At 40.6% G+C, this 23,745-nt stretch overlaps 1 protein-coding gene across 1 annotated transcript in view; it reads right to left on the minus strand.

Moving 5' to 3' along the window:
• Nucleotides 1–1,529: 1,529 nt before the first annotated feature.
• GIPC2 (GIPC PDZ domain containing family member 2) overlaps nt 1,530–23,745 on the minus strand; it is a 41,943-nt gene continuing 19,727 nt past the window's right edge. The window contains exons 3-6 of the mRNA XM_015414256.1: nt 16,278–16,458; nt 15,762–15,871; nt 8,767–8,848; nt 1,530–1,702 (exon numbers count right to left, since the gene is read on the minus strand). Coding sequence (XP_015269742.1) covers nt 1,551–1,702; nt 8,767–8,848; nt 15,762–15,871; nt 16,278–16,458 — 525 coding nt within the window. The 3' untranslated portion in view covers nt 1,530–1,550. The remainder of the gene's footprint in view (nt 1,703–8,766; nt 8,849–15,761; nt 15,872–16,277; nt 16,459–23,745) is intronic.

Raw genomic sequence — 23,745 nt, forward strand, 5'->3', positions numbered from 1 at the left:
CCACGGACGGACCTTCCCCTGTCCGATCGCTCAAGCATGCACTCAAGTCATCGGGATGGTCAGTGCCTCCCCCCCCTTGCTTAGCAGTAAGTGCATAACCGCATACTCCACAGGGAACCCTCCGTGCGGAGGTGCGATTCCTCATTTATGCGCATGGGAAACAAAAGGCAAAAACCCCCACTCGCCTGTATGTGCTATTTATTTATTTATTTATTTTTATTTTTCGTATTTATACCCCGCCCTCCCCCGTAGGGCTCAGGATCACGCAGTGACAGGCTGAGCCCACAGCTACAAAGGATGTATGCTTGCGCAACACCATGTCAATTTCCACCGGGGGAAATAGGCTCATTTCCCCTCCACACCAAATAGCACATCTGATCACAGCCTAAGTATTTCCATTTTGCATAGCTGAGTCCTGATTAAAGTTCCAAATTATAGGTGAAGCATCAAAAAGTGTTACTTGCTTCGAATACAATCATTTAAGTCTCTCCTCCCCAGCAGTACCAAAGATATTTTCTCAAATGACACTAATGACTCTTTGGTCTGGAATGTGTCACTTTTGAATGCCATTAGTGCAAAAGACACACCATAATACAAATAAAAAGCTCTACACAACCTGCATTTATGATTTATAGACCTGAGAAATGCAAAAACAGATTTAACAATCATTTGGGGAAATAGCCAGTGTTCGGGGGTTATTATCCATAACACCACTATCAGAAACTGTTATCCCCCCAGCTGTTATGTAATTACACAAATTTTAAAAAATCAGTTGCCTTATATGAAGCCAGATGAGCAGCACATTTAGTCCCATACTATCTACCCTGACTGGCAGCAGCTATTAGACATTCTCAGCCATTTCCTGAAGATATGCCATTCATTGAACCAATGATGTGCAAGGATGTGCAAAGCATGGGGTCTTCCCCTGAACCTTGGCTGCCTTCTCTCCCTATTTGATCTGAAGCATATGTTTCTAATCCTTTGCCCACTTACCTGGGAGTAGACCCCATTTAATACACTGAGAAATATTTATTAGTAAACATGCATAGGACGGTACAGCAAGGCACTGCTTTAAGGAAGAGTGCTTAAAGAGACCACCAATTATTGTGGAAGAAAGAATAAAAGGCAGAGGTTAGTTAGCAATACATTTCATCAGTATAATTTTGCTTCAGTTCAACTACTACTGGCAATAATATTTTCACAATGAGAAACACAGTCCGTTTTCATTGTATTTTCAGTGTGCCCTCTGGAATGTATCTATGTTAAATTAATAAAAGTAAATCTGTAAAACAAGTACTCAAAGAATAGTTGGGGGGGGTTAATTTCCGGTGAGTGTATTTCAAATTAAGTGCCATATCAGTTTAAAAGCTTCATATCAGTAAAGTTTTGAACTCACATTTATTTGAAAAGAAATCCGTATTAACTTCAAACAATGCATCAGTCACTTCTGTTTAGCAGACACATTTTATATCCAGTGCCATACATATAGCAGCATGTTTTATGTCTCCAGAACTGACATTGTGCCTAACCTTAAACCTGCCTAATTCTCATTAAACCCGTCCTTGCATTGCATCACCTATGGCTCCCCATACATCAAAGACAAATTCATCTGGAAATGCAAAATCTCCTAGAGCTTCATCAAGCGCAACTGCAAACTCATCTGGGTTGTTCTTGCCTTTTCCAGCTTCTACCATTGTTGCTGCTGAAAACAAGAAGAGAGAACATAAGATGAGTTATGTAGGTCCATCTAGTCCAGCATACCGTTTCACAGAGTAGCTATCCAGATGTTCTAGGAAAGCCTACAAGGTGGGCACATTTACTCTATCCCTGAATACTCAGGGCTCTGAGCAATGAACAATAATGATAAATTACATCAAGATAAAACATTTCCAACAATAGTCAGTTTAAATAAAACAATTCACAGATGGCGTTACCAATTTCTCAGCTGTGTCACTGATTCCTATAAACAGGGGAGACAGAGCTGGAAGGAATGGGGGGGGGAGAAAGGAAGAGTGAGTGCCAGCCAAGATGGTACCCATCGCTGTCCTTAGCCAAAGGCCTGGCAGAACATCTCTGCCTTACAAACCCTGTGGAACTGCATCAGGTCCCACAGGGCACAGATAAGAAGAAGATTGGATTTATACCCCGCCCTTCACTACTTGAAGGAATCTCAGAGTGGTTTACAATCTCCTTTCCCTTCCCCTCCCCACAACAGACACCCTCTGAGGTAGAAGAAGAAGAAGAGGAGATTGGATTTATACCCCGCCCTTCACTTGGAGTCTCAGAGCGGCTTACAAACTCCTTTCCCTTCCCCTCCCCACAACAGACACCCTGTGAGGTAGGTGGGGCTGAGAGAACTCTGACACAAACTGCTCTTTTTCAAGGACAGCTGTGCCAGGGCTTGTGACTGGCCCAAGGTCACACCAGCAGCTGCATGTGGAGGAGTGGGGAATCAAACCTGGTTCTCCCAGATTAGAGTCCGCGCCCCTAACCACTACACCAAACTGGCTTTTATGTTATTTGGCATAGAGTTCCACCAGGCAGGGGCCAGGGCTGAAAAGGCCCTGGCAATGGTCAAGGACAGCTGGGTGTCTTTTGGGTCAGGGTCCACCAGTAAATTGTTCTTGACAGAGCAAAACACTCTCCAGGGGATATATCAGGCGATCCCGGAGGTCCGTAGATCCCAGACCACACAAGACCTTAAAGGTCAGTACCAAATCTTTGAACTTGACCCAGAATTCCACTGGGAGCCAGTGCAGCTGACACAGCACAGGTTGAATGTGTGCTGTCCATGCGTTCCCGTCAAGACTCGTGCCACTGCATTCTGGATCAGTTGGAGTTTCCAGAGAGTCTCAAGGGCAGGCCAGCATAAAGCGAGTTACAGTAATCCAATTGGGAGGTGAATGTTGCATGGATTCCTGAGGCCAGGCCGGGGCAAGACAGGAAAAGGGCCAGTTGCTGCACTTGGTCCAGCTTGGCAATGTTTGTGACCTGGGCCTCCATAGATAAGGAGGTATCCAGGACCACACCCAAACTCCTGATGGCATCTGGAATTCAAACAGGCAGTGTCCTAAATCTGGAATTTCCAAACGGAGTTAGGTTTACCTAGTGCATTTTCATGGGCCTGAATATGAAATAAAAATTAAGTGGCCATTTAAGGCACTGGAAGATCAATCGTAAGCAGGCCTACTCAGAAGTAAGTCCCTTGTTTTGCTATGGGTCATTCTCCCAGAACAGTTTCCTCAGGATTACAACCTAACTGGATTGGGCCTGTTCAAAACCTATAGCCTATGAACTGGCTAAATGCAAACACGAACAAATAGCACCACCACCTTCCAGAAAATCCCCATTGACTTTAAAGAGAAAGCTCATAGAACATCTCTGAGGTCAGAATTTCTGAAGGTGTGGTAGCTTATTCTGTACATATACATCAGAGGGACAGAGAGCCCTAAAATGGATAAAAGACTGAAAATGCAGTTGCCCATAGGTGTTCATACAATCTCAAAAATTTAGCAGGAGGGATATAAGGATGAGAGTAAGCCTTTTAATTGGGTAAAAAGGCAAGAGTAAACTGGTGTACTTCCATCCCCTGAGTAATGGGAATGTAGATAAATGTGCTGAAATTGACAAGAGTTTTCAATCTAGGTATGGAAGAGCCAGTTGGCCTGAAACAGCTCATGCAGCTTCCCAGGGGGACTAATAGCACCGTGCCTTTCTCCCCAAAGGGGAACCAAAGTGGCTTATATTGTTCTCCTCTCCCCCAAATAAATACATAAATAAAATGAATGAAATATACAATTAAAAAGAAAAAGAATAAAGTATGTAACAGGAGAAAAAAGTCTAATATTCAACTTTCATTTAAACCCTTACTAGACTCAAATGTATTTTGTCTGAATTGTCTGAAAAGAAACTACAAAATTAGATCAGAAGTTTCCCAAACACTAAAAACCTATTTCTAATAGTTATTTTTATAATAAACAGAGTTTTAGAATCAACTTTATTTTCCCTCTAGTAATTACATTTATTAAGACTTTTTTTTGTAGTCATATTATGGTCCTCATTATTTTAAAACACCAAAAGGCTGATTTTAGTAATGTGTAGAAATTCAGTGGTCAAGTACTGACCTCTAGTGATCACTGACTGAACTGCTTTAGCATGGTAGATGTTTATGTAAATGATGGTAGATGTTTATGTCAATCAGTCTTTTCTCATACATATAAATGATTAAAATACAATGCAATTCTAGTGTCCTGGCCCCACTGCTGGACCTCCTGATGGAACCTGGTATTTTTGGCCACTGTGTGACAGAGTGTTGGACTAGATGGGCCCATTGGCCTGATCCAACATGGGCTTCTCTTATGTTCTTACATTTGATTACAGAACTATAGGTACAGTCAGTGAGACCAAGAACTGGTTCATATGTTCCAATATGTGGAAAAACCTGCTCATTCAAGTAGCCTACCTCAATGAGGAACAGAACATTAGAGGTAGAAATTGCTGTCAAGGCTGGCCTTGCTGTCAGACTGGCCTTGCACAAGAGATTGTTGATTTTCTATGATTGAGAACTTGCTCTTCTCTGTGAAACATTTCAATAAGTGGTTTCAATATTCAAAAACTACTTCCTCCACCCACCCTGCCAATGGCCCATATTTTCTGCAGCAAATGCATGTCAGTGCCATTTATGATTAGCAACCATTGATACCATTACACATAGATCTAGGGTTGCCAAGTCCCACCCAGCGGGGGGGGGGGGGGGGGGGGGCAGGGGGACTTACTAGCAGCAGGGTGAAGGCTTAGCCCAGCTTTGCAGTGATGTCATTCCGGTGCACATCAGGATGTTATCACATTGCCAGCAATGTGGGACACTCTGGAATTTGGGGGGGGGGGGGAACTCTATGGTAGAAGCTGGTTACCAAATACCAGAGCATCCCATGTCTCTGGAACACAATGACATCAGTTCTGGTGCACTTTGGATGTGGTATCACTGTGTTGCCGGTTACATCACTGCTATGAAGGTCTAGGCCTCCACCCCCCACTTCTAGTGAGTCCCCCTGCCAGCCAGCTGATCAAGGGCAGGAAGTGGTGACTGGGGGCAGGGGACCCTACACCTCCTGTGGGGGCTTGGCAGCCCTAGATAGGTCTAATACTTTTGATGGCTTCCAAGTAGGAGTGTAGCACTTATACTGGCCCTCATTTATACCATATGTTAAACACATGATGTTGGATCCAAAAGACCATATTTTGCTGGTAGGAGGCACTTCCGCCAGTAGAAAGAAAAAATGATATTTTTGCCAATTCTCCCATCCCATTACACTTCCTATCCCACTTTATCCCCCATACTGTTTGTGAGCGTCCCATGTCCCAACATGAGCAGTAATTTCCAAAAGTTTAGTGGGCTGAGATGAGAAGCAAAAAACTGGAAAATTCTGTTCTGTTAACAGAGCTCTGTAGGTGGTCCTTTAAATGCAAGTTCCATTGGTCATAATGGGACTTACTTCCAAGGGAAATGTGTTTAGAATACAGATTCAGGTAAGGGAAAAAATCCATCAAACACTGAACCTATTCTAAACTTTGAAAAGAAAGTTGCATGTGTTGCACAATCAGGAAACAAACGTGTTTTATATCCGCATCATAGAAACAGTGTGTTTGATCTGTGGGAATCTGTTGCTTGAATATCTTGTGCATTCAGAACTTCCCTTCCTTTGAGCAAACTGGTCCATGATGCAAATAGAAGATGCTACCAATGTTAAACTTTCACAGGCATATACACTGGTAGTCCTAGACAGACTTATATCCTTCTGACTCTGTTTAGGATTGCTCTATTAGAAATGCATTTAATTTTAAAAATGGATGCATTATTTCATTCATACTTGAACCCCAAATCACTCTGTCTGATTAATGGAGTTAGGCAAGCATTTTTTTCACTCACTTCTTCAATAGTTGTCTTTTAAACTTCGGGACTGAAAATTGTTTTATAGACATTGAAACTACCGGAGTTGCCAATTAAAAAGGATTAAAGTAAAAGAATTAAATTATCAATGGCATTGTAGGGGATTGTTTGGCTGCGTGGAGCTGTAGTGCTTTTTTGGCACCACTACATGGCAAGCTATGCTTATGTTTAGGGTGAAAGTGTTGTGACTTGCTCAAGGTCACCCAACTAGCTTCAAGTGGGGAAGTGGGGAATCGATTCTGGTTCTCCTGATTAGAGTCCGCCACTCTTAACCACTGCACCAAGCTGGCAAAGTCTTTTTCTAAAACAGCACACTGGTAACAGGGCAATGTTTAAGCTCTTTAATTATGTGTCTGTTGAATACATGTCACACTCATGGTATTTAGGCTTATCTACAGTGAGTAATAAAAATAAAATTACTAGCTGAACAGTAATTGGCATTATCAAAATGAATTTAATTTTTACATTTCATTCCCATGGGTGATTGACTGTATCTGCAATCTCTGTGTGAATTAACTGACATGTTCAGTGAGAGATTTGTGGCAAATAATTATTGTTCTTTTTTCCTTGAACAAACTTAGATTTGTTGGTTTTAAACACAGTAAAATATGCTTGTTCTGCTGTCTTGCTTAATTATGTAAAGTTGGTTCCACACGCTGTAAACAGTAGCATTTTGTAACTGGCTTATCCTTTAGCAGTGATTATATTTTATCTGTGGCCTTGGCTCTTGTACTGACTAAGGTGGTGAGTGTACAGCCCCCCAAATGAGCCTGCTGATACAGCACCCTTTGGGGGAGTGGAACAGGCCAAAATCTCTTCCATACTCATTCTTAAACTCACTTTGGCTTCTGAAGTCTGGTGGGGGCTAGGGATGGGGGCAGCGAATTCAGCCATTTAAGGCACTGCACCACCCCTGACTGCCCTCTTTGCCATGTGGATTTTTGCTGCTGGTTCTCCATCAGTTCGCTCTGCTGGTCTGAGCATGTGGACTCCACATGAGCTGCTGCATGTACACCCTGCAGCAGCTCATCGGTGGCACTCATCGGTGGCATACGACCAGCAGTCCGGGTAGCACTAACATATCTGAAGCATGAGTCCTGAGCATGAGGTGAGGCAGACAGGGGGGATTTGGGCATCCAGTTAGATTCAGTGCATGGGGCATCCAGCTTGCTGGATAAGAAGCTGCTTGCACTGCAGGCATTAATTACTCTAGTGTTGTCCCATGCCAAGTATACGTTGAGGAAGCTGCAGTCCCTGGTGGGCCATCTTAACTTTATCTTCTGAATGGTTACACTGGGCAGGGTCTTCTGTGCATGCCTGGCACAGGCCACGGCAGGTGCCTCTGCACCGCATCACCATATACAGATTACTATGGGCATGAAAAAGCTTTTCTCCTCAACTATAATGAGGCCACCAATTCGGCAAAGAACACTGGAGGTGGGCAACAGCATCCAGATCCATTCAGATACAGTGGGCAACAGCGGCTTCGAGGTGTATTTCAATAGGCATTGGTGTGCCAGTCAGTGGCCTGAACAGTGAGCAGGGACAGGCATAGAGTGGGATCTCACATTCCTAGAATTGTTTCCTATTCTCATAGCTGTGGTCATATAGGAGAAAGAGGTCCAGAATAAAAAGGTCAGGTTTTGATATGACAACCTGGCAGTGGTGAGGGTTGTTAATAAGCAGACATCACACTCAGAACGTGTCATGCACCTAGTGTGGAAATTGGTACTAGTCTGCCTATTAGCCAATATAACGTTTTCTGCTTGCCATGTAGCAAGCATCAATAACAGCATTGCAGATGCCTTCTCTCATCTCCAGGAGGAGAGGTTCTGTAGCCTGGCACCGGAAGCCAACTGTTACCCAGACACATTTCCCGAGGAGCAGTGTTCCCTCTAAGCTGAGTTAATATGAGCTAGCTCACAGTTTTTTAGCCTCCAGCTCACAGATTTTTGTCTTAGCTCAGGAAGGATGGCTTCAGAGCAAACTAATTTATGCAGTAGCCAAATTGCTCACTCACAACTTTAATGCCAGTAGCTCACAAAGTAGAATTTCTGCTCACAAGACTCCATAGCTTAGAGGGAGCATTGCCAAGGAGCTCTGGGAGCTTGGGAATCTACCATAATGCAAGGGGTGTTCCATTTAGTTGCCCCATCCACCTTACATTTGTATGCAGCAGCTGCCTTGCTGCCGTTGGCTATCTGGATGACTGGCCAGTCTTGCCTGAGATGGTTCTACAATACATCCCCTACTTGCATAAACAAGGCCTCATGCCCAGAACTATCCAAGGGCACATGGCTACCATTTCATTCTTTAACTAGGCCCATGGGTTCCCTGACCTATGCAATACCTTCAAGGCTTGCAAGGCGGTGGAAGGGTGGAAGTGGCTCTCCCCCAGGCACCTGACCCCCCCCCAATAGACCCCTGACAATTGAGATACTGACCCGTTTAGTCCGGCAACTGCTGATCTTTTAAGGTTCCACACACTTTAAGGATAAAATACTATCCTCCCACAGTTAATGAAGATTTGGGTTTTACAAAATCTGCTTTGCTCCTATGAATGTGATTAATTAAATGAATTTCTACCCTACCACTGGACACACATTTTTAAAAATTCATACAAACACACATAACATCAGCAAAAATAAATAAAATATACAATAAATAGTAGAACTATATATTCACACATACTCTATCCTTGACTGCTGAAAGAGAAAATGATTATTCCACTTTCAGGAAATGCTCCAATTTAGATTTTAGCACATCTCTACTGGGAGGGAACTAGAGATGATTACCAAAGTTATATAAATGCTTACCTAGTTCAAGGTCTCTTATTCCCATGTACATTTCTAGAAGATCATCCACCTTTTTGATAGCTTTTTCTTCAATATCTGAAGGCTTTATCAAAACAATAAAAGATAAATATAGAACTTTAGTGATACAAAATAGCTTCATTTTTAATGGCAACAAATCTTATATTCTAATAGCAAAGTTGGGAAATCTTTGGATACTTAAATCTGGTGCCTGGAGCTGTGAGTGGACAAGACATCTTTCTACAAACCTGAAAAGGGACCCAAGTTTGCAGAAAAATGTGAAATCTTTAAAAAAAATACATTTAAAGAACCTGAAAATGATAAAAGGATCACCTACAGAAGATTCCCTCAGTGGCTGTTGCTAGGCAACCACAGTGTTCCAAGACTTGGGTCTGTGCATAAAAGCAAGAAGGAGAGGACAGAGCCCTTTCCAGACCTATTTTGGCCTTTGAGGGATGGCATCTTGGGGCCAGGCCTGACTAGGGTTGCCAGCTTCAGGTTCAGAAATTCCTGGAGATTTAGTGGTGGATTCTGAGGACAGCGGGGTCTGGAGAGGGGAGAGGCCTCAGCTGAATATAATGCCACAGAACCCACCCTCTCCAGCAATCCAGAGCACTGTCATCTGGAAATATAAGGTTGTTGTTGTTCAGTCGCACAGTCGAGTCCGACTCTTCGCGACCCCATGGACCAGCTCCCGCCAGGCCCACCTGTCTTCCGCCGTCCTCTGAAGTTGGCTCAACTTCATGTTCGTTGCATCAATGACACTGTCTAACCATCTCATCCTTTGCCGTCCCCATCTTCTTTGACCTTCAATCTTTCCCTGCATCAGGGTCTTCTCCAGTGAGTGCTCCCTTCTCATTTGGTGGCCAAAGTATTTGAGCTTCAGTTTCATTATCTGCCCTTCCACGGAACAGTCAGGGCTGATTTCTTTTAGGATTGACTGATTTGATCTTCTTGCAGTCCAAGGGACTCTCAAGAGTCTTCTCCAGCACCATAGTTCAAAAGAATCTATTCTTTGGCGCTCAGCCTTCCTTATAGTCCAACTCTCGCAGCCATACATGATTACTGGGAATACCATTGCTTTGACCATGCGGACTTTTGTTGGCAGGGTGATGTCTCTACTTTTTATCATGCAATTTAGGTTCACCATCGCTTTCCTCCCAAGGAGCAGGCGTCTTTTAATTTCATGGCTGCTGTCACAGTCTGTGGTGATCTGGGATCCCAGGAACGTGAAGTCTGTCACTACTTCCACGACTTCCCCTTCTGTTTGCCAAGGAGTGATGGGGCCGGATGCCATGATCTTAGTTTTTTTGATGTTGAGCTTCAAGCCCACTTTTTCGCTCTCCTCTTTTACCCTGAGCAAGAGGCTCTTGAGGTCCTCTTCACTTTCAGCCATTAGAGTGGTATCGTGTGCATATCTGAGGTTTTTGATCTTTTCCCCAGCAATCTTAATTCCCACTTGTGATTCATCCAGACCAGCATTTCACATGATGTACTCCGCATATATATTAAATAAGCAAGGTGACAATATACATCCTTGTCGTACTCCTTTTCCTATGCTGAACCAATCAGTTGTTCCATAACTGTCACTTCTTGGCCCTTATACAGGTTTCTCAAGAGACATGTGAGGTGGTCTGCTACTCCCATCTCTTTAAGGACCTGCCATAGTTTGTTGTGATCCACACAGTCAAAAGCTTTAGCATAGTCAATGAAGCAGAAGTAGATGTTTTTCTGGTATATATAAGGTATTCCCCCTTTTATAGTATCTCTTGGAAAAAACCTAGTCTTGTGTATGATTATTGGTGCTTTTGGGATTCCCCAGAAAATCAGTTGCTTTCAATGCTAGGAATCAATTGCTTTTGTTTGTATTTTGAGTAAAAAATAATATTGTTAATTGGGTTTGCCTGTGTCCTTTATAAAGTTTATATCTCCGGTACCTGGCATTACATTGTATGGTACACATAGCCCTGCCCGACAAAATGACACTTATTTCAGATACGGCCCTCATAACAAATGAGTTTAACATGTCTGTGCTAGAGAATATAGCATCAGCCAAACCACCTACAATTGTAGAATTTTTGTGAACAACAGTGTATGTTGTTATAGATATTTTTCTTCCACTCCCTAATCCTTTTATTGCCACACTGCCACACTGACACTTTTTCTTCCACCTGTCACAAAAGAACTTGCAAAATAAACAATTTTTCAAAACCCTCACAACCGCCCACCCAGCGGTTCGAAAGCCAAGTAACTATCTATCGGCGAGTAGATAAATGGGTACCCACCCTTAGTAGGGTGGGGGGCACCCTCCTCCGTCTATGGAGGTGTGTGGAGAAGCAGCGGCACTGGCAGCAAGGGCGGCGATAGCGACGGTGAGAACAGCGGCGGCAGCGGAACAACGGCGGTGGCGATTGGAGGAGGCGGCGCAACGCTGAGAGGCGGCAAGTGGCGGCGAGCAGAGCCTGGCTGATCCCTGGTGGCCAGCGGCTGCCGTCGACGGAGGCTGAGTGACGTCATCCGGAGGCGCGCGGAGCCGAAAAGGACATGGTCGGGCCGAGGACGACGTCGCCGGCGTTCCCTACACACACACCCCGTCTGCCTGAGCACCGGACATCGTGCAGCCAGAAGAAGCTGAGCCGAGGAATGCTTTCACCAGGGTGTCGGTAGGGAATTCCCCCCCCTTGTACCAATGTGTGGCCGTAGTTAGGGTCGATATAGGTGATTAGCACCGAAGAACTGTAAACCGCCCAGAGACCCCTATGGGGGTTAGGGCGGTATATCAAGCCGAAGGATAAATAAAATAAAAAATAAAAATAAAAATGTGCAGTTGTACAAAAAAATAAGCAGATGTGCATATATTTGTTTGTATTATATATGAAGAATGACCATTTCTCTGGGGAGCTGGGTTTGTTTGATATAAAACCTGAAAGAGAGAATGTTGTTCTCCACACAACACAGATCAACCTAACATACTATGGAACTTTTTAAAAAAGCAGGAAAACAAGTGACATTAGACTTCAAGAGGAAAATAAATTATGAAGTACAAGTATCTGAAAGGGAGATGCAGGCCAAAGAGAAACTACTGGTTTTATGGAGACAACCGTCTTATAAAATTTACTCCAGTGTCTCTGATACAAAAACAGAGTGTTCTTTCACAGTTGTGATCCCCCTTTTTTGACAGTGGTGTCCTCCTTACATTTTTCTGCTGGATCTTCTATTGCTTTTTTCATGCGGTACTCATGTACACAACCGCTCATCTTGGAAATGTTACCAGAGCAAATATGTTAGTAAGATGCAGAGCTATGTTTTGGGCAGGAACGCACAGGAATGGAGTTCCGGCTGGCTTCAGAGTTGGCCGCGCCCACAACAGCCAAAACCTCTGTGTGCGTGACTACAGAGGGAAGGCCTGGAGAGACACACACACACCCCGGTGAATCCGAGGCGGGTGGGCCAGGGGGACCCTGGAAGGATTGGGGAGGCATTTAAATGCCTCCCCATGCCTTCCCTGGCCTGTCCAAGGGCCGGCTAATGAGTTTCTGCTGTTGGGTGTGGCCTATTATGCTAATGAGTTCCTGCTGGGCTTTTTCTACAAAAAAAGCCCTGGTAAGATGCAAAAACCTTTGTACATCCACTAAGATTCAGGTTGACCATTCAGACAAGCCAAAATGGCTGACTTGAAAAATAGGCCATCAGAAGATATCCGACAGCTACGGTTAAAGAAACATTAAAAATTGCTTGAAATAAAATAGTACCAAAACTTCATACAAATAATACTCACCAGTGACAACAAACAAAACAAAACAGGAAGATTACAGAAACATTATTTTTCAAAATCTAGTCATTGCAAACATCTTTTCAGAACATATTTTAGAATCCTCATGCAGCTAGGGTTGCCATTTTCCAGGTGGTGGCTGGAGATCTCCTGCTATTACAACTGATCTCCAGGTGACAGAGGTCAGTTCATCTGGAGAAAATAGCTGTTTTGGAAGGTGGACTCTATGGTATTAAACTCCACTGAAGTCCCTTCCCTCCCCAAACCCCACCCCCAAAATCTCCAGGTATTTCCCAACCTGGAGCTGGCAGTCCTACATACAGTTGCAATACGGATTAAAAAGAACAAAATAAAGATGCTAGAGTTTACCGGAAGCTTATCCAGGGATCCCAACAATGTGGAGAGAGCCATGTCCATGTTTGTATGTGTAGACTCTATTTATATGTCCCAATGTGCAGGTTAGAGGCAATTTGCTGCCATGATGCCCCCTCCTCTCCCCACATGTGAATTAATTATATTTGCTTAAATTTGAATTAATTATATTTGCTTAAATGTTTAGAATGGTATATGACGCCTAAAAAGATTGCTAATATGAGTGACAATATGTCTAACAAGTGTTGGAAATGAAAAAAAAAGAAGGTTCTTTTTACCATATGTGGTGGACTTGTGATAAAGCAGTGAATTTTTGGGCGGAGGTCCATAATGAGATGCAAAAAATCTTGAAATGTACCTTTAAAAAAGAACCAGCAATATTACTTTTGGGTCTTAAAATGGAGGAAGTGAATGTAACAAAGAGAACATTGATATGGTATTTGATCACAACAGCTAGAATGACTTATGCTCAGTGTTGGAAACAAGAACGAATACCTGAGATTTGGGAATGGATAAGGAAGTTGCTTTTTATGGCAGAAATGGACAAATTGACAAGAAAACTCAATAATAAAGAAGATGAAAAATTCTTTGCAGATTGGATGGACTTTAAAGAATACTTAGAAAAACATTGGGATGTTAAGAACAATTTATTTTGCTTTGATAACTATTAAGAATAGAATGAGGAAATAGTCGAATAGAAGATGATTGTAGTTAAAGAAATTGTTACCTATAAAGTCGAAGACAAGATTAAGGTAGTTAAAGAAACTGTTACCTATTAAGTTTAGTTTTAGAGGAAGGAATGGATAAGAAAAAGAGATTTGGTGGGGGTGGGAGCACTGTGGGAAGCCTGAAGAAGGGGAGGGAGGGTGAGAGGGGAAAAGGGTATATTGTGAACGATGAAATGCTATAATATTGGACATGCTGTTATATCCTGATAATAAAATGTTTTTTTTAAAAAAAAGAAAAAGAAAGAGCTACTGCATATTATATACGTTGACTGTTTCTTTACTACATCCTTCGAATGTATTGCATTTAGAATCTCTGTATTGTTTTTTAAAAGTGTTTTTATTTCTTCATTGTGGTTTTAGGAATGTATTTTGATGCCATTTTACTGTATACAGTCATTAATTTTATCTTAGCATGTAATGATCTTATTTTAAAAGTTTCCATTTGGGGTCAACCTGAGTTGTCACTTGCTGGGTATACCTCTGTATAAGATTTTCTCCCTCCATAACAGTTTATTTTTTCCCTTCTTTAGCTAGGGTGTTAATAAAATGATTGTAACAATTTCATTTTTAAAAACCCTTACAAATATTTAATCCAACCTTTAACCACACAGTTGATACAATTTGTACTGCCTGCACAGTTATATGGATGAAAGAAGAGCAGTAGTTCATTGGCATTTTGTGTTTAAGACAGGGGTCATTTCGTAGAAAAAGTGCTAGGGGGACTCATTAGCATAACTCATTAGCATATGCCACACCCCCTGACATCACCGGAAGTGTGTCCTCCCACAGCCGGCGGCGACCTCCAGCGGGCACCAGCAGGGAGCTCCAGGCCCCGCCCTCCTGCACCTCACCCGGGGGGATGGCGTCCCCCCGCGTCCCCCCCCAAATGACCCCTGGTTTAAGAAACTAAGAAATAATTCACATAGATTTCAAAGCAAAAAGAAAGGTAATATAACATATTATGCATTAGATAACATCTTATACATTCATTACTTGTATATTCATATGTAAACATACTGGAGGTAAGGAAGTGCCCCAATTCAAAAGTTCATCTCTGAAAACAGGCAAAGGGGAAGGCAACTCAAGATGTGCAAATTTTTTAAAAAATGCCAGAAAAGCCAAGAATATGGACAGGAACTTACCAGGATTGAGATCAAGAAAAAAAAACCTATCTCTGAAGTTTCTGTTGGGGTGTCCTGTAATGTATTGTTTTATTTTTTATTTTTGTATATATTTTAATTGGATTTTCAATACCATGCATAAACCTATAATATGTTTGAATAAACAGTCCCTCCAGTTATTACCTTATATAAATAATATCTAAACAGCAACAAGTCCACCCAATATTACATTTACCTTCTTAATCAATCATAAACATAAACTAGCAACAAGTCCACCAATATTACATTTACCTTCTTAATCAGTCATAAACATAAACTAGAACAATTTTTCCAGTGCATACATCCATTATCAATATTTTATAATTCTCTTTATCAACCTTATTTTCTTAAGACAGTCCACTATCTGAATTTCCACTTATTCCATCAATATTAATTTTCCTACCATTTAATTTTTATGTCATTTTAAATTAAATTGTTTTTATTCTATTTTAATTTTTTGTTTCTTTTTATTTTAATTTTTCCAATATTTTCATTGTTTACCTCCTGCCTATTCCAGTCAGGATTGTTCTTTAAAGTCATTAAACTTTTAAAATATTCTATCTAATATTTTAAACTCATTTATAGAACAGCCAATAATCCAAGCAGTATATATGCATTTCAACATTAATCAAATCAATCCATTCATATTTTCATAGTAAGACATAATCCCTTCATATTAACCAAATTTATCGAAGAGCCAATTATCCAAGCACTACTGTAATGTATTGTTTTAGAAGGTGTTTGCATTTTTTCGGGGAAAGCACACAATAAATCATTTTAATGAAAAGAGCATCTTCCACTATACCATTAAATAGTGGACCAAAAATGAGTCTTGGTAGACAAGAAGTTTCATTAAAATTCCTGGGATTTTTCATATGTAACATTATGAATGGGAAGAAAAGGAAGCCAAATTTATTATGACGTGTCTGGTAACAAAAGTTAACAAGTTATTAAGTATGAACTCACCATTTCTTCCACTGTTGCAGGGCCTTTGGATCTTAGTCGAAGAGTTTCTTTTCCCCTGGTGATTTTTCCATCAGCAAAACTTCCACCTTTGGACCTTGGTTCAATCATATCTGCAACAGACATATCATGTAAGTAATTTGGAATTTTATTCCAAAAATAATTCTTTTTGTTCAAGATGTCATCAAAAGCAAAGTCAAAATTAAAATGATATACACAATATGTTGAAATTTAGCAAACACCTTAACTGAATGTAATCTGGGCCTTGCTTTATACAGGTTTGTATTTGCAGTACTAGCTAAGCATGGGGGGAAAACTGATTTATTGAGCCACTGGTAGCTGCAGTTACTTAGTGGGCCAAAAGTTGTAAAAGCCTGTTTTAAATTTTACCTTCAAGATACATAGCCTCTTATTTGGTGGCAAAATAAGTGGTTTTATTCTATTTGGAAAAAAATAATTTAAAAAAACAACAACAACCAGGGCTACCATTTATGGTATACTCCTATACATGTCACTCACCAAAGGATTTCAGTGGTTCTATCAGTCTTAGTGTGAATGTCTGACCCTTCTCCAAATCCTTTAAATTCTTAGCAACTTCATAATGACGACAGCCCACGACACTTTTTCCATTTATAGATTCTATGTGGTCACCAACACATATCACTTGTATTTGGTCAATAAGGCTGCCTGCTTTAATTCTCTGTGAGATAAAAAGAAATTATATTAGTTGAGATTGATGCTGTAAACAGATTGGTCCACAGAACCATGCTGTATCAAGTGCGGGCACAGACAAAAATACTAACCATGAATATCACTGAGGCTCAGGAAGTGAATAAGAAAGCAAAGGGAAGACCTTAAGTATAAAGATGTGCAGTTGCCCCACCTAACCAGCAGTGTTCCCTCTAAGCTGAGCTAGTGTGAGCTAGCTCACAGTTTTTTAGCCTCCAGCTTACACATTTTTGTCCTAGCTCAGGAAGGATGGCTCCAGAGCCAACTAATTTATGCAGTAGCCAAATGGCTCACTCACAACTTTAATTCCAGCAGCTCACATAGTTGAATTTTTGCTCACAAGACTCCACAGCTTAGAAGGAGCATTGCTTACCAGGTGTTCTCCACACACAAATTTTCAAAATCCCATGGGCTTGGGAGGAACCTTTGCTTCTTTTCATGGTTGTAGTGGCAATATATATAACTATATATTTTTCAAAAATACAGCTCAGACCTTAAAGATAATGAAGCAGGGGGCGTGGCTACGCGAGCTTCAATGGCAGACGCATAACGGCTCATCTCCCTACCCACTCTAAGACGCTTCAACCTCCTTCTACGACGACTATTTTACCTGCAAACATCATGGGGGGAAATGCTAATACACGAGCGAAAAAAATATCTACAGCCCCAATACAGATGACAAAATTCTTTGCCAAAGAAAATGGGAACTCTACAAAAGGCCACGCTTCAACGCAAGCACCTAAAATGGTGGACGCCAGTACTCTAGAAGACGACGGAACTGTTCTTTCTCGGTACAACTTCTTCACTACCATACAAAAATTAGAAGAAAATATTGCAGAGCAAGTTCATCAGGCCATTAAACCTCTAACTGAAGAACTCCAGTCCATAACTGAAACCTTCTCCAAAGTCTCGCAAGCAGCGGAAACGGCCTTGGAGGGAGCCATAACAGCACAACAAGAAGTTCAAGATCTTCAAAAATCAGAGGACTAGGCACGGACTAAAATCATGGCACTTGAAAACAAATTAAAAGAACAAAATTTGAAATTTAGAGGCCTACCGGAGAAATCAGAGGGTGAGTTGGAACTTAAGATTTTTTTGGCTAACTGGTTAGCAAAAGTTCTAGAATTGGAAGAAAATGTAGCCCCCCTCATAGACACTGCGTTTCACCTTGGCCCTATCACCAAAAGAATGGAAAAGTACCCTCGGGACATTGTGGCTACCTTCCCAGACAGCTGTACTAGGAACCCCATACTCAAAAAATCGAGGCTAGAAGGCAGCCTTTCCTTCCAAAATTCAAAAATAATCACTCTCTTAGACCTCTCTTCTGAAACTCTCCAGCACAGACAGAACCTAAAAATAATTACCCAGAAATTAATTGACAACAAGATTCATTTCCATTGGACATCTCCCACAGAACTCTTAGTAATTCATCAAGGACAAAGATTGCAAGCCAACGACGTGTCTAGTGGATGCCAACTTTTAACATCTTTAGGCATAGAATTTGATCTTCCAATGCCTTCCTCACCTGAAAATGTGACTCCCAAAGATGCATAAGCATTCCAACGATGGATCCAAGTCAAACGAAAACACAAACCACAAACTTGAAGTACTTTTATAACATGCTAACCATACCATATTGAAATAACCAAATAGCGAATATTTTCTTTGGTGAAGTAACCTTAAATAATTTCTTTAACTGTTTAATTTAAGTATAAACGTATTTTGTATTAAGTTATATTGAAGTAATTATTTGATTGGTGATAATAACCTAGTTAAGTTAACCTTAATATAAGAGATTGCTTCTTAGAGGGTATTATATAGTAGCAAATTATATTATTTGTTTAGAGATCTAGTTCAAGTCAATAGCCTATGAAAATTAGAGCAGTGAAGTTTATTTATAATTGATATTAAGTTATATTGAAGTATTTATTTGAATGGTGAAAATAACCTAATTCAGTTAAATATAATATATGTGACTGTTTTTTAAATTAATGGTGCTTAATAACCTAATTTTCCTTTATCCTTTAGCTTATGAGACCATCATTTAAATGAGAAATGTTTAAGATGGCTTGTTTCTTTTTTAGTATAATATGATGGCATAATCAACCTATGACTTGGAAATAGGATGATTTACTTAGTGAGATATATTTTAATAATTTCACTATTTTAACAATTTAATTATTTAATATCTAATTTATTTTCTATAAAAGGGAAAAATATTATAGAACATACAAGGGAGCAGTTGTGTAACTCAAAAATTACTTATATAAAAGATAACATTTGTAAATATTGATTTGCAAATGCATTTTTGACTATTTACCAAATGAAACTTTCAGATGTTTATTTTTAATACTTTTATTTCAAACGTGATTAAAAATTTAAATTTATTATATTCCAATTCATTTAGCTTATATAAGCTAACCCATTATAAAAATGTGTCATCTAAATGAGATACTATTTATAATTGAAGAAGTTATTTATTTTTATTTAAAGTGAATAGATTTTATTATTCCTATTTTTTTAATTTCTCAAGTAGAAGGTAAAAGATCATGTTTAGATTATTCATTGTGGGAGGAGTGATGGGGACCTACCTTTATCCCCCTTGTTTACTAAATTAGTGGACTGTGAGAGTCACAGTCCACCAGCTACAGCCCTTTCTTACTAGGGCGAGCTTAAATTTTCAACCCTCATTAGAGAGGGTGTTTGGTTGATTATTTGCATTGATTGAAGGTTCATGTTTGTAATACACTTGGTTATCATAGACTGCGGTCACACGGAGCATTAGCCACGCTACAGAGATGGAAGATAGGCGGATTTTCCAGGCACGATCACAGTGCCACATCTGGGAAGCGTAGAGCTCCCATGGCTCACTCGAGGCTTCCCGCCGAAGATGCGGGGTAAAAAACTAGTACCTCCGAGGTACTAGTTTCCGGAAACCATGGGGCAAGGGCGGGTGTCTGATCACGTTTCTGGTGGCATCCAGCACCCCCCCATGTCCCCTCGCAAAAAGGTTTCCCCCCCAAATCTCCGTGGGATGCACAAGAGCACCCAACGGAGCATGCGCACACTTCAGTTTTTTAAAAAACACAATCCCGTTTGCCGCCCCGCCCCACTTCTTTGCCTGTGGTGTGATACGCACCTCCCCCCTAACCACGGGACCTCGACGGGACCTCAACTGGATGTCTGATCACACAGTCGTGCGTTATTTTGCTCCGGGGAAAACAGCCACGCTCCCCCCCCCACGCGCGCGCATTTTCCAGCCCATGTGACCGGGGCCATATTTTTGTTTTTCTACGGTACAAGTAACATCAAAAATTTTTTTTAAAGATTATTGGTCAAATTAAACCCTTTTAATAATAGCAAAACTTTTTTGTTCAAAGTAGCCATGGAGAGATTTTTTATGAAGGGTCAGTTATTCTCTAACCTACAGAATGGTCAGATCCTGTTAAGGTATTTAAAACTTTCTTTATTTCATTTTTATAAAAGATAATGGATACCCCTATAAAAATTATTTCCCTTAATTGTAGGGGCTAGAATAATAGAATCAAAGCCCGAAAATTAGCATCTTCTTTGACCAAAATGCATCCTGATATTTTATTTTTGCAGGAGACACACATCAAAAAATCAAATTACCCTATTTTAAAATCAAAATGGTTTGACACTCAATTTCAAGCGACTGGTACATCAAACTCTAGGGTTGTAGCCATACTGATTTCCAAAAATACACAATTTAAATGCCTAGCTCAATCTCTAGATACCAGAGGCCGGTTTATATTTTTTAAAGGACTTTTAAATAATACACTTGCTTCTATCTATGCCCCAAATTCAGGCCAAGAACAATTTATTACTGATACTCTATTACAGTTGAAAAATTTCAGGAAGGACAAACAATAATAGGAGGAGACTTTAATTTCATCCCAGATGCTTTTTGGGACAGATCGCAAAACGTTAAGACAAACAGTAAGCATAAAAATAACAAAGAAAAGATCTCCTTCCTACAAAATCTTATAGAGTACCACAATTTAGCAGACGTGTGGAGACAACAACACCCTGGCATTAAGGATTTTACATATTTTTCACCTAGACATAATGTCTTTACTCGCATAGATCTCATTTTAATTACCACTTCCTTACTCAATCAGGTCCAGCAAGCAGAAATTGGTCTTCGGACACTTTCTGACCATGCCTGGACTGAATGTTTATTTAATATACATACAGAAGACAAAAGCGCACGTACTTGGTCTTTGAATAACAATATTTTATTCAGTCAACAAACTTGTTCAGACATAGAAAAAGCTATTACAGAATACTTTGATTTGAATTCCTCTTGTGGGGTACACATTCATATAGTTTGGGATGCCATGAAAGCCGTCATTAGAGGGAAGATAATTTCTATTACATCAGCCTACAATCAAAAATGAAATAAATTACAAAAAGAACTTTTGAACACTATTAAAACTTTAGAAGAAAAGCATAAAGCGACAGGGTCAAAAAAGGCCTACAAACATCTTCTTACAGAGAGAAAAAAATTAGACGCATTAGAAACAACAGTAATACAAAAAAGCTTACTTTATACCAAACAAAAATATTGGTTTCACCATCCAAGAACCCTGAAGCTGTTAGCTTGGAAACTAAAAAAAAAAAAACCCTCAAAAAATATATATTCCCTTAGGCATCCAGAAGGAAACCTTATTACAAACACAAAAGATATTCTTGCAATTTTTAAACAGTATTATCAAACTCTATATAGTACAGATCATCCCTTTGAGGGGAAAATTAAATCTTATTTACAAAGTAATAAATTGGTAAAAAAATTAACCCCCACACATATTAAACTATGGAAGAACCTATAATGATTAAAGAATTAACTAATGCCATAAAACAGCTAAAAAATAATAAAACTCCTGGACGGCTTTACAGATGAATTTTATTAAAAAATCGAGACCTTAATTTCTTCCCCATTGAAAGATATTTGTAATAATATTCTCACCACAGGCCTTGTTCCTCCAACCTGGTCTCAAGCAAAAATTATAGTGCTTCCAAAAAAAGGAAGAGATAATTTACTTCCTCGTTCATATAGGCCTATTTCACTTTTAAATTGTGATTATAAAATATTTACAACAATATTAAGAAATAGACTTAATAGTTTTATAGGTAATTATATACATGTTAATCAATCAGGATTTATACCGGCCCGAGATATTACAGATAATATCAGAAAAACAATAGGGATTATCCAATACTGTAAACAATATTTAACTAATATGTGCCTTCTTGCATTGGATATAGAGAAGGCATTCGACAAAGTTGAACCTAAATTTTTGAAAAATGTAATTAGTAAGATGGGATTTGGAACTAATTTTCAAAGAGTTATTAATTTGTTATATGCCTCTCCTACGGCTCAAGTTGCCCTCAATAATTCAATTTCTGAAGAATTTTGCCTTTCCTTTATCACCCCTGCTTTTCGTCTTAACCATTGAACCACTAGCTAATCATATCAGACAATGAGAACATATCCATGGGATAGTTATTAACCAAACTAATTCTAAAATTAGCTTATTTGCAGATGATTTTGTTCTTTACGTTTCATGCCCTCAAACATCACTTAAATAGAATCCAAATTGACAGAATTTGCATCAGTTTCAGGATTATATGTTAATCAATTGAAAACCATTTTATATCCAATAAATATTACGGAATTAGCTAAAACCTTTATTTTATCAAATTTTATTTATCAATGGGTAACACACCAGTTGTCATATTTAGGAATTAAAATCCCTCTCAATTTGCAAAACTTATTTAAAATCAATTATATTGATATGGTTGACAAAACCAAAGTTTTGCTGGAACAATGGCATAGAGAAAACATCCTGGTTAGAACGTATTTTATCTATAAAATCAATTATTTTTCCTAGATTTTTATACCTTTTTCGTGCTTTACCAATGTCCATTCAACCTTCTCAATTTAATCTTTGGCAGAATAATTGGAATAGGTTCATTTGGAATTATCATAATTTGCTACCCTTCGCCGACCAATTAAACTTGGAGGCATGGCTATACCGGATCTAAAAAAATATTATGAGGCAACAATATTATCTCTCCCTTATTATAAAAGAGTTTTGGGTGCCAGAATTCTAAAATTGGCCCCTTTAGTGTTAGGCCGGAAAAACTGCCACTCGGAAGACAATGGCTGGGTTCATTGGCTGCTTTGTGCAGTCCCGGCCAGCGTTCCAAGGTCATTTACATATGGAAGCTGATTGGACTACACTCCATTCAACACCTCAAACCCCCCCCCCCCCCCCGCAAGGCAGTTGGAATTTTCAGTTGGGAGAGGAGAATGATGTCAGCTGCTCCATAGGCAGAGGCTGTGTGTGTGTGGGGGGGGGGGTTGTAAAGACAGACAGGCAGATAAACGTTGGCTGATGGTTGCCAACTCCAGGTTCGAACTCCAGGACATAGGGTTGCCAACTCCAGGTTGGAAACTTCCAGGATATTTTAGGGATGAAGCCTGCTGAGGGTGGGATCTGAGGAGGAGGAGGAAGAGGGGGACCTCAGACAGATACAATGCCATGCTGCCCACACTCCAGACAAGCTGTTGCCAGTCTCCAGGTGACAGCTGGAGAGATCTTAAAGCTTTGGTGCTACTTCAAAGTTCCCCAGGAGCCCAAAACAGAGAAGTGTTTTGGAAAATCTTGAGGAATTGTTTGGTGCATTTACGATGGGGCTCCTGGGGAACTATTGTTGCCAATCTTGGCCCAGCAGCCATCAAACCATTCTCTTCAACCCCCTGCTGTGCAGCTGACTTTCCCCTAGGGTTGCCAATCTCCAGGTGGGACCTGGAGATCTCCCACTGCTACAATTGATCTCCAGATGACAGAGATCAGTTCCCCTAGAGAAAATGACTGCTTTAGGAGGGTAGACCCTATGACATTATACCTGCTGAGTCCTTCCGCCCCCCCCCCGCCCAATGCTGCCCTCTACAGAATCCACCCCCCAAACCTCCAGGTATTTCCCTCCTTAGAGCTGGCAACCCTACATTCCCCTCAGTGCCTGTTGGGAGTGGGTGGTGGGGGAGGGGAAGGGAGTGGGCGACCGGAGGCTTCTGCCTCCTGTCTCCGGTCCTGGAGTGGGGGAGGGTGGAAACGGACCCGGCAGCCGGAGGCTTGCACCTCCAGTCGCCGGCCCTGGAGTGAGTGGGGTTGAGTGGGGGGAAACGGACCCTGCGGCCGGATGTCGGCCCTGGAGTGGGTGGGGGTGG

Source organism: Gekko japonicus, unplaced genomic scaffold (assembly GCF_001447785.1).
Source record: "Gekko japonicus isolate JY-2015 unplaced genomic scaffold, Gekko_japonicus_V1.1 scaffold30, whole genome shotgun sequence".
NCBI lineage: Eukaryota > Metazoa > Chordata > Lepidosauria > Squamata > Gekkonidae > Gekko > Gekko japonicus.